The sequence below is a fragment of the Enoplosus armatus genome, chromosome 12 (genome assembly GCF_043641665.1).
Source record: "Enoplosus armatus isolate fEnoArm2 chromosome 12, fEnoArm2.hap1, whole genome shotgun sequence".
NCBI classification, from domain to species: Eukaryota; Metazoa; Chordata; class Actinopteri; order Centrarchiformes; family Enoplosidae; genus Enoplosus; species Enoplosus armatus.
This window is the reverse complement of record NC_092191.1, coordinates 14298324-14310836: the sequence shown is the minus strand read 5'-3', so window position 1 is coordinate 14310836 and position 12513 is coordinate 14298324. Positions and strand designations below refer to the sequence as shown.

The following is a 12513-nucleotide window of genomic DNA, read 5'->3' as shown; positions in this document are numbered from 1 at the left end:
TATTACCATCAAATGGCGAGTAACATTTATTTCCTTCCCATTTAGCTCACTCTAAAAAACAGCATGAGCCAAACACATGCCAAGGCACACACACACAAACGAAAACATACACAAATTGTAACAGGCATGTAGGACAGCACAAAGACCACAAAGAGGCCCGAGAAGGGTGTCTTTGAAAATGACACGGCTCTGTGGACATAAATTATCTTATTGGTGATGGAGGTGGAGCTTTAGCTATAATCTCCATCATCCTTTTTACATAAAGAGGATCAAGACTGCAGTCAACCCCAACATGATGAGATGAAACAGCTTAGGATGTGGAGGAGATTTCTTGATACAATAGAGCCACGGCGTGTGTTTGTCAGCCTTTGTGCTATTTCAGACATGTTAGAGAAACAAGAAAACATTGATTTCTCATATATTACAGTGTTGGTGGTAAAATGTATCAAACATTACCCCATCACCCAAGTGATTATTTTGTCAAAATAGGTACATCTGTAAGCCCTTGCACTATAATATTGTAGGATATGTATATATTTCACAAAGATCCATGTCTACGTGTTAAAATAACCCCACAGTCCACTTACTTGCACATCGTCTGAAGATGGCTCATAGCTGGCTCTCTTGAAGGTCTCCGTCACATTGCGAAGGATCTCCACAGAAGACAGCAGGTCACCAGCGTAGAAGTTCCTCCTCTGGGTGAGGTCCAGCAGGTTTTTTGTGACCTGGGACATCCCATCCCCCGCCAGCATCCTCTGGCCCTTAGCAAGGTGCCCCTGAACCTCCAAAAACAGGAGAAGAAAGAACTTGGGGCATCGGTGTCCTCTGCAGGTTTTTTTTTGCAAGATACACTCTAAGCTACACATTTGGAGTAAATGGAGTGCAAAAAATCAGGAAGAAAGACTCGCCTCTCTAAGGCCCTTTATGTGACACTTATATCTAAGCCGGGCCGAAATGTATTCTGCCTCACGGATGTTTTGAAATGAGCCAATATGAATAAAAGAGTTAACTGGAGCAGAAGACACACATTTAGGCAGAAATTGCACAGCGAAATGACATTTCACATCATTGCACAGGGTTTATGTCCATAAATACACGTTCACAGGTGCAGCGCTATATGTGCTCTCTCAGCTCTTCTGAATTATTTTATTTTTAACAGTGATGGAGGGTTACCAAAATTACCTAGTCTAGTGGAAGTGCTATTGTCTTTTCGCACTTAAGCAAAAATCTATTTAACAAAGCTCTTTAAAATGGACCCAGACTTGAATAAAACATTTTTTTTCATGATCCAAATGTCTCTCATATATGAGATGAAAAAGGGATAAAGGACAAAAGAGTTTACACTCTGTGATTCTATTAAAAAGAAGACTTGAGGGTCTGAGTTTCCCTAACTTTGTTATCCGGTCACTTGATGGTCCAATACAGAATTGTATTCTAATGGATGTTGATTAAAATGTAGTAAATATGTAATATGTAATGCAAGTAAAGAAAGACACTTCTTTCAGTGCTCATAAAAATATAAAAGTACAACAAACTTAAGAAACAAGACACACACAGATGAGAACATGCCAGAAACTCAAAATCAACTAGTTTAAAGGACTTGACGATGGCCAGTCATTACAAAGAGCAAAATCAGTGTTTTAATTTGCACCTCTATTGAAAGTGGTTAATCTTTAGCTACAGTGTGTGTGTGATGAGAATGGGGTGGGGGGGTATGGGGAAAACACTGGGGAGGTAATTTATGATTCATTGGAAACAGAGGCTGTGAGAGGGAGCTGACTTTGCACCTACTGATTGCTGCAAGTATCTGAATTCATTTGTTATGCATCGAGCATAGCTGGGCTGCTCCCAGAAGGCCATACCACGGTGATCCAAAGAGCAGCGTCGACTAGTGGTGCCTGTAGAGGGGAAAGAGACGGCGACAGATTTGGAGAGGAGAAGGAGCGAGGGAGGAATGAGAGGGGAGATGAGGCGTAGAGAGTGTAGGAGGCGGGGGGATTAAGACCAAAGGAGAAAAAGAAAGGCAGATGGAAGTGGTGGAGTGGAGGGAGTTGGATAGAGGAAAAGGAGAAGGACAAAAAAGGAGAGGAAGACAGAAATATGAATTATTTTCAAGAGCGACTTATCTTTTCCCCTTTTGTCCATTTCTGTTACCCATCACTTACCATCAAAATTTGATGTTGGCCATTAAAAAATAAATTTTGCAGTGGAGTTGAGGCACATTATAGACAGAGGGAGAGAGAAGTTTCTGGAAGGAGAGCGCTGCAGTATTTGAACAGAAGTGGTTTTATATCATGTGCAACAGACACACAGTCCCATGGCTTTTAATATATGCGCTGTGTGCAGTGTTAATACAATTTACAGTGGATTATTCAAACATGCGGCAGCTCAGCTGTGATAGCTGTCGGCATTTAAACAGTGATCCCGAAATAGCAGAACCACCCGATATCCACCCACATCGCCATACACATCCCACATAGGGGTCCAACATCAGTCCTCCTCAGCTGTCGACCTGGTGGAGAGCGCTTCACACATCACCCCACCGCTCCAACACAGGTGCTTGACATCCCGAGGAAAACTCCCACAGTACAAAACATTTCCCCTGGCATCCGTGCTTCACATAAACCCTCCGCTATCTCTTGTTTTCGTTCTCTCTCTCTCACACTCTCTCTGTCTTTCACACACTAACACACACAGACAGAGAGAGATCAAAACCACACCTCCTACGCCCACCACAGCTACTACCTGGTGATACGCACTGAAGCCATGAGTGCACACAAAACATTGCTATATGCCGGGAGCGCCCATGCAGCACCATGAGACAACCCAGAGGGCAGCAGGAGAGGCCCACTGCTTTACACCGCGCTGAGCATCCGTCTCCCTCCAAGCTGGCTTCATCTGGGCGGTTTTATTTACTTTCATAAGCCAGACTGCTATTTTTAAAGATGCCAGCACTCAAAACAATATTTTCACATTTTTATTCGATTGTCTTTCAGGCTCTCACACTCAAACAAAAGGTGATAAAAAGTGTATTTTATGATGTCTTGATACCTAGGAATTAGGGATTCACTTCAGTGTTTTGGCTCTGACATTCCTAAAGGTCATTGTAAACTGAGAAAGACTTTGTGCTTTAAGTGGGAATTGGCAAAAAGACACAAAGCAGTAAAAAAAGAGGTCTCATTCAACAACTGTTTAAAATTGATAAGCTTGAAAGTTTCTGAAAAGACAGATGTGACTCTTGTTTTTGTATCGATTTGAAAGATGAGTTTAAATGAAGAACTACAGGAGTTTTTTAAAGGATGTTTTCTAACCTTTAGTCTGCTTTCTGTTTAATTATTATACTGTATAATGTTGCAATTTGAATGTGAATTCAGCAACACTAGAAGATACAAATTGCCCAAGGCCAAAAACATTTTAATGTGAAATGCCTGGATGAGAGCTCCTTTTTTTGTTTGTTTACACAACAGTTTTGTAGAGAAAAATCATGATTTTAGAAAAAACATAAATCATGGTTGTGGTTCATTAGCCGTATCAAATAAAACCCACAAGCACTTCTTAAGGGCTCATGTGGTATGCATTACTGAGGTGGGCATGAGCAACATTAAAGAAGCTTTACCTACACTCTGTCGTCCCTCCTCTGTCAGGATCTGCCATTTTGATTTTTTTTAACTTTCATATCTGCATTTGGTAAAAACATATACTCCTCAGTTATTTAGAACTGGATCTCTCTTGGATCCATGTTGGTGGTGGGATCAAACAAGGTCAGCGATGGCACCATGAGGCTTTCGCTGTGATTCTGCACCAATCTGACATCTGTCCTTGCATCATCAGTGATGTAGAGCAGGTTGAGTATGAAATATAGGTCAGTGGAGACGAGCTTGATCAAAAGCAAGGCTGCACTCCACCGAGGCATTGACCTGCCTCTGTCCGGGTTTTACAGCGTCCTCAACTCGGCGGCCATTAATGGAGAATTTTTATTCAAACAATGCTCCCCAAGACAGGGGGCTAAAACAGTGTTTACCACAGATAAGACATGTCACAAACAACTAAAATCCCTTACTTTAGAAAAAACAATACAAACAAACCTGGCATTCAAACATCTACCACCAATAGTATCAAGACAATGAATGCACTTAAATAACCCATTCTTACGGATGGTGTCTCGTGTGTTTGCTGAGTTCATGATCATTTTTGTCTGCATTAACCTGTGAAGAGTGTGTTTAATAGCTTGTGGTGCTGTTGCTTTAATTGCTCCCTCTTTCAGTTGGGTGACTTGAACTTTAAGCACATAAATGAGAGCACAAGAACTTTTACATGCATCTCTTCTGCAAAGTAACTAGTAACTTCAGGTGTCAGTGGAGTAAACGACTGCATGTAAAAGCATGAAGACCCCTAATACTTAAAAATTTAAAAGATACCATTTTGAAGTAATAGATTACATTTCACTACTAGTACTTTATTTGACATTTAGCAAATAATAAAAAATACTGGTTATTTGATAATGTACAGTACCACACAAAATAAGAGTAAAGGAAAGATGCAAAAAGGACATCTTAAGAATTTCAGGAATCTAATTTTCTAACAGCACATTTTTATACTTCTATTTATACTTCCTATACTTCTTGTGTTTTTCACAGTATCTAGAACCCTGTCTCTTCAGGAAAGTCTCACTAGTTAGACAAAAGGCTGCTGTAAATGTACTTTATGTGTTTACCAATGTATGAACCTTTGTTTGAGTGAAACAAAGGGACAAATTAATCTGCTGTGTGTGTGTGTGTGTGTGTGTGTGTGTGTGTGTGTGTGTGTGTGTGTGTGTGTGTGTGGTTATGTGTGTGTCTGTGTGTCTGTGTCTGTGTATCCTCTCGACTTTTCCTCCCTTCTCGCCTCTGGTGGCAGTTGTCATCCATGATGACCGAGGCGGCGCTGACGCCCCTGCACTGGGTGCTGTTCCTATGATGACCTTGATGACGGCAGTGACTGCGGCTGAGTAGGCGCTGATGCCCACTAACACATTTGGACGCTTCACCCAAGCAGTCTTGCTGCATTCATGTCGCACATTTTGCTATGTTGCCTTTGCTGATCAATATTTCATCTTTGTTTACCCGCTCTCAGCAGCAATTACACGTCTGACTGTCCTGGAAGGAGGCGGTCTGTTTGTGAGGCGTTTGGTCTCTTTTCACATTTTCCTCATTAAGGCTTTTGTGACTTTGACCTTGATCTAATTACAGGTCAAAGGTTGGAAGGTGTTGTTTTCATTTATAGTTTCATAATGTATGCTTTATGAAACCCGCCGACACTGGAACTGTGATTAATGGCTTTACAAATAAACTTGACCTGACCTGAACTATTGTCCATCACCGTCTTTTTTCCAGTGGTCAGTGCCAGCTCTGACAGGGGGATGCACTGTGCTTTCACATGATATACGTCTAGTATCTGTTATTTTACCCTTTTATCATGGCACTGGTCTTCTGTCACACAGGCATTACAAGTCCTGGTACCCTCATGTTATCACTGTGTGGGAATCTCTGTAATACAGCAGTCAGTGCAACCCCGGTAACAACATCCAAATTTAGTTGCATATAAGAAAGAAATGTGGGATAAATTAATCATCAATGTTCAGGGCTCACAACAACACAACTTTAACTTCCTTTAAATATTTTAAAATATAATTAATGTGATTAATTAATGCAATGCTGATCAGTAAAGAACACTAATTACATAGACTGTAAAAAGGAGCCAACTGTCTCACCCTGACTGACTGACCTGAATCTGGCACATAAAGACCCTTGTTGGTGTGAATGAAATTCTTCATAAGAAAAAGTGTTACATTTCCACCATCATCATGAGAAGAAGAAGAAGAAGAAAAAACTAAAAACGAAACACAAAAAGGCCTTGCTGCGAGCTGGAAATAGCTTCACCGTGCCAAACAGTTATTAGCCATAAAACTAATGTCAAGCCGGAAAGCTAATGTCATGCTAGTAAATCTTACTCGGCGTAACTTCGCCGCAGGTTAGCCATCTGTGTATGACGGCGTGTTTCCTACAACATCTAGTCTGCCAGCTAGCTATTTTATGGTTGTGGAAGAAATGTCAATTCAGAACACCTTAGACTGTTTAAAGTTTTACAACAGCTTATTGTGTCGAACCAACATGTAACTTTATCACCTAACAGCGCTACATTGTCCTGTTAGCAAACTGACCTTCAACAAGAACAAAAGTAAAATAGCAGCCTCGCCCTGTTAGAGAGCTTGCATCCGCTCCTCTAATGCTCTTCACTCCGTGCACATATTAAAGCCTCTGCTTAATGTCGGAAAACAGACCTCAGTGTGCTTTTCTCCAACAATGCTCTCAGAAATAACAGTTCCCATTTTTTTCCAGCCACTGCACAAGCTGTGTACTGACGGGTGTAGCGATGAGTTGCATCCCTGCATGTGGAAATGGGATGAAAGGATGTGTTCTTTCTCCTCACATGGAGAAACACACTTTTGGCACCAGATACAGTTTTATTATCATGATGTTTTGGTAGTTTCATACACCATGCAAAGATTAGGCTGGAAAGTTAAGAAGCAAAAGGCTTGTTTATAACCTCTACACTAAAGGACAGCTTATTATGGGGACAGAAATCTAGCATTATCCCTCATAATGTAGCCAAATTAGTAACACTGTGATGTGTATTCAAACACTGAACCATGACATTAATGTCAAATTGCAGGGTAATCCTACCATTGTAAAGTGACAGTTATCAGTGTGATTCAAAGAGCCATTCCCTGAAATTAAGTCAGATTTAGCCATCGTATAGGCCTTATCCTATCATATATATTAAAATGTATTCCACCATTTTGTCGCCTTTTTCAGGATGACTACTCTCTTCATTTTACATCCAGGGATGGGTGACAAAGATGTATTTTTCCTTAAGGGAAAGAAGACAGGCAATAGTAATAATGCCATAATGATATGAATAATGAATAATGATAACAAAAGATGAATTAAGAAAGTAAAAACATTGCTCACGCCCTTACCCGTGGCATTGGGCGGGCATCTGTTAAAGGCCAGTTCGCCTGAAGGCGTCCGTCTCCACACCATTGACACTGCATAGTCCTCAGGACAAATCTCATACGGTGCTGAAAAGCAAAGCGGTACAAGTGTGACTACATCGATGCAAAGAGCTTTTCAGCATTTCCAACATGATGCAACAATTTCTTCATATTACATATATGTGGAGGTATGGAAGTATAGGACATCAAAGCTGTGTAGGACATTTAAGGATTACAATAAAAGGTACCCTGTTCTTTAATATGAGTATAGGTGCTGCATAATTATAATAACAAAAAAAGGTGGAAAACTGATTTCTTTACTTCAGAGAACCGAAGTATTAAGTGACTTTATATCTAAGAGATTATTTTGAAAATCGTATGATGTTTAACTCAGTGTGTCAGCAATATTTCAATTACTTGATTTATTGGAATATAAATATAATATATTCATACTCGTTCACCCCTCCTCTGTATCCGCTTCTCCTCCTGTTTTAAGTGATCTTATGTAACGAGACATGCCACTGAGATAATTATCTACCCGCTTTCATTCAGATTTAAGTCCTTATTATCCTTTGGCTCACCTGGACAGCGTTGGTCACTGCACTTTCTGACTTCTTCTCCGTTGCCATCACACTGCTGCCCCGTCACCGCTGCCCCCTGACACACCCGGGCTCGCCTCTGCCATCCGCCATCGCAGGACTTAGAGCAGCCACTCCACGGACCCCAAGGGTTCCACTGGCCGTTAGCTGAAACAGAATCATCCTCGGTTAGAAACGGATAGTCTCAGAGGCATAACATTTGCCAAAAAAGCAACAGAATATCAACTAAGATGATATATTGCTGTGTGCAGTTTTTTACCATATGCCATTCAAGATTTTAATTAGTGTGGGACATCTAAAATTCAATTTTTGATTACATTTATTTAATTTTGCTAATCATGCGTTCAGTTTGTCGATGCAGTTTATTGGTAATATTCCAAAAATGAACAAAATGACTTTGAATAATCAGGGGGATGTGTGTTTTATGGCTAAAGAAGCTGCTCTGTGAGTGGTGATTATTCGCCTCACTTTGCCAATATTAAAAGGCATTTCTGCTGAAGTTTCCAAAACCAGCAGCATGTTTTATGCCCTTGTAATGAACACTGTTAAATTGTGCATTAGACAAAAAAACAGATGCTCCCCTTCAGCGATGTAGTAAATCACATGCCCTTGTCTGAACGGAAAGGTACAACACCCTGTGAGCAGGAAACACACTCCACTCTCATTTTAACCTCCACTTACCCCCTCCTTCACACGTGCGGGGCTATTTCGTGTCCTACAACTAACCTCTGTCAGGATTGCTTCCGAAAAGGAGAAAAGAACAGAAACCGCTGTGACCTGTTGGCTAAAACTATCCGCAAGACATTGATCAAATCCCAGTAGATGCTGAAGCCTCTGCTCCACATCAGAGCAGCTGATTCCTCAGACGGATGCATGCTCATGAGTTTCAAAGAGCTCATTGTGCCAGCAGTCCCTGAGAAATTCTTTCAATTTTGAAACACTGATTCAAATCCTGCACAGGCCTTTATTGTATTTTTTTGCTTTGCCTTTTATTTTATTGTTTTGTTTCGTTTTTAAAAGAAAATCGCTGTTGCCTTTTAGCACTCTACATAGCTCAAAGACATATTTGACTATTTCTGAAAAACATATTGGGTTCGCCTTGAACTGCCTTTTCTTTTGTTCTACAAACCAAACCAATGCCTCTCGGAGTCATGGACATCATGCTGACTTGTTAAATGATGGCTCAAACTGTGTTGTCTCACTAATGTTTGATCTCTCACCTTGGAAACAAATAAGAATTGCTAAATAGGGAGGCCTCATTAAATGAATAAATTGTATAATGCATCCTCTCACTGTGAGGCGAACACTCCTGCTTCATTATCATAAGCACAAATTGAAGATACACATTCGCAAGCATTTACCGCTATATCAGTGGTCCAAGAGAGCATAGGGTTGGCTGACTGGTTAGACAACATTCCACTGGCTTTCAGAAATTTGAGAGGAATCTCTTTGCCACACACATACCAGAGAAATACAGAATAAAAGCCAGCTGTTTTATGCTGCTGCAGTGAAAATTGCATCAGGAGATTAGGAGAGTGCTCAGGCCCTTCATATGATCAGACAATTCAAAGCCTGATGGAGACCACTAAGCTGACATCTTTGAGCCTCTAATACATCTATGATGTTGACGGGCAGTTTGGACAGCTAACCCTGAATTATGTGAAAGGCATACAGTATATCTAACTGGATTTTACAAATCCAATTGATAGAGCATGGTCTTAAACATTATTCTTGATTCTTACAACATAGCTTTGATTCTTGCTGCAGAGCTCTTCAGTACGCAACAAAAAGAGTAAATAAGGCTGCACATTTAATCTAAAGTTGATAGTGATGATTATGGCACTCGTGATTGTGATAATGATGATGATAATACGGGACGCGCTGTTTTTTGTCTCTCTTTTCCCCGTTTCAAATCATGATTTCGAATTTAGACATCAAAGCGGATATAGAATTAAGAGGCTCAGGATTTTACCTGTGCAGTCAGGATTATGGCACTCTCTGCTTTCTGCCCAGTGACCGCGACACTCAGATCCCCCATGGGCGGCCGCTGAGCACTGCCTGGTCCTCTGCTGAGTGCCATTGGCACAGGTCACCGAGCAATCGCTCCAAGAGCTCCACTCCTGCCACTGTCCGTCCACTGAGGCACCAACCACAACCCAACAAGCATGTCCCATGTGAAGGGGAAAAAGACGGCAGACAGAAATGGGAGGAGATATTCAGATCACTATTCTCTCTCAGATTGAAAGCCAATAAAACAGACATTAAGTGGAAAGCAAAAAAATGACATGACTACTGGATTTTGGAGAATTGTACTGCTGGTTTTCTGCTTTGTTTTTTTTTCCACAGGTAAGAAGTTCCCAAAATAGCCTTGATATTAAGATTTAGATTATTAAAAATGTACACACTGCAGAAATTATTTGTTAGCTGCCTTCTATTTCCCCTGTCTGGGCAGAGGGAAAGCATCTGGGATTGAGTGGTTTTCACTGAGTCTGTTACCAGAGCAAAGCTAACATTTGCTGTGTGGAAAAACTCATCATCACTAATCTGCTTACCATTCACAGGCAATTGTGGGTAAGTGATTTTGACGTCAGTATTACAGTATTGACTCTCAACAGGGTTTCCTAAACTGCATTATTGTGTAAGCACTATTACTTTAAATGCACCACAAACCCTGCATTCATACAGTTCTTTACTCACCTTTTACAACAGTACTGTGTTGATTACTGACTATAAATCTGTGTGTAAAGTAAACTGCTACCATTCTCAAATAATTGATCTTTTGAAATTAGTTTATGATCATCTTTATGATTTTACCTTTTACATCCCTCTCATCTTCATGCCTACAGGGATAATTGTTAATATTGGTATTTTTAATATATTTAGAGAGCAGACAGATGATACCTGGGCATAGGGCTATGTTGCAAAGCTTAGTCTGGGTCTCAGGTCCATCACAGGCCCTGCCTCCATGCTGGGGAGGGGCACACATCCTAGTCCTAGTGCGGTGACCTCGGCCACATGTGAATGAGCACAGGCTCCACGGTGACCACTCCTCCCATACACCGTGTACTGCGGGCACAGAAAGGGCGTCAGGCCTAATCAATGTCTCTGTCGCTGCTAAAACTAGCATAAACAAACCCATAACAAACTGCAGTGAGCCATAAATGAAATAAAATCAATCAAAACAATTAGCAACAAAACTAATGTAAATGAAACACTGAGCACACAGACACAGTGGGGCTTCACAAAGCCTCAGCCACAAGCTTCAGTCACCTCTGTACATTTCGTCTTCGTCTTCTTTATCATGTACACAATGATAATAATAAATGCTACCCTACTGACAATGCTTCACACAGTAGTAAAGGTACAAAATATGAGAATGTCAATCTTTCATATGACAGTTTCAACATACAGAATAGCAACAACAAGAATCCTGACTTTCAAGGTGAGGGTGAGGGGTAGCAGGTCTGCAGTGTTAAACAGTTTGTTGAGGCTTCTTGCTTGACTGGGGATCTAATAGCAGTGGAGCGTCAGGTTAATGTGGGCTGATAATGGTTCTACAAATCTGTTGTTACACCAACACACTACTCATGGTCATACACAAAGCAGACAGCCCAGTAACGTGGCTCCAGACCTCTGACTACCTGCCCACATTTATGTTTTGGTGGAGGTAATGAAATGGCCATTCAGACTAAATATCAGGCCAGACAGCCCAAATCCAAAAGGACATTTATCAAAAAGGGAGTTCATATGGTGTTTACTCATCAGGTGTATAAGCCTGAGCAATTCAAGCTAAAATGTTTCAAAAGCTAGTCATTTTCTTAATTAAAAGTAATTCTAAATCTCATGTGGCATATTGTGATTTTTGCGATTTGGGACGTATACTGCCACTACAAATGTTCAATCAAAATATTCAAAACTAAATTAGTAAAATATATTAAAAACAAGAACTGGGAGACATCCAATTTTAAAAGCATTGATCTCTGGATAAAAACAAATTTCAAAAACGTTTTATTCAAAAGGATAACTTTGGCATGCTTTGAGTTTCTAATCATTTCCTGCATTTCCCTTTCTATTAAACAACACTGCAGCACATTTATCACTAAAATATACTGCTATTGATACATTTGGAATTTGCTTATAAAAATACATATTTTGAAATAAATGCTTGTCATAAGACATTCCCTGACAAAAGTGCAACTTTTAAACTATAATTGTTTTTTCCATTTAATGTCAAACAGTAGCTGGCAATGGGCATTATCCCTCTTGCATCTTGGTTTGTGTGTAAGTTTAACCGGATTCTGGTTGACAGATGGTGAGTCTTCATAGAACTGCAGAGAATATTTGCTATTGGCGCAAAGTTTTACTTTGGAGAGGGAAATGTGTAAATCTGAGAGCCTGACACTACCTTGCCTTGGCACTTGCAGTGTTCCTAAATGTACACAGTGAAATGAAATGATCAACATACTTCTTTCAAAGTTTAACCTCTCATATTAGTTTCTGAAGCAAGCTGCTGGCTTCTTGATCCCAGAGATAAAGTGAATTTACTGAAAGAATTGGAGGCGCCAAAGTGAATCTTAAGGAGATAGAAATTGTATCAAACCCAAATCACACTGGAGTTATTTTTTAGTACCAGAAGTATGTGTCTGCTAAGGATATATGCCATGGATAAAACACATTATAGCTGCAAAATCCTTCTTATCAGCTACAATGGCACACACGGAACTGCAATAGGAATAAGAGGCTGATGGCGGCCATGCCTATGTTGAGGCACAAAATAAAGGGCAGAATTAGTGGGAGATTGGAGGGGGATATGACATATCTGGTGGCTTTTTATCATCTGTTGATTGCAAATGGGATTTAAGACCTGGGAAATGTATGTCT

At 40.4% G+C, this 12513-nt stretch overlaps 1 protein-coding gene across 1 annotated transcript in view; it reads right to left on the bottom strand.

The window, feature by feature from the left end:
- The window catches only part of adgrb3 (adhesion G protein-coupled receptor B3), a 108401-nt gene that overhangs the window by 45181 nt on the left and 50707 nt on the right, over window positions 1–12513 (bottom strand). Inside the window, exons 4-9 of the mRNA XM_070915556.1 lie at window positions 10534–10698; window positions 9605–9769; window positions 7615–7779; window positions 7019–7120; window positions 1792–1898; window positions 588–782 (exon numbers count right to left, since the gene is read on the bottom strand). Of these exons, the coding sequence (XP_070771657.1) occupies window positions 588–782; window positions 1792–1898; window positions 7019–7120; window positions 7615–7779; window positions 9605–9769; window positions 10534–10698 (899 nt within the window). The remainder of the gene's footprint in view (window positions 1–587; window positions 783–1791; window positions 1899–7018; window positions 7121–7614; window positions 7780–9604; window positions 9770–10533; window positions 10699–12513) is intronic.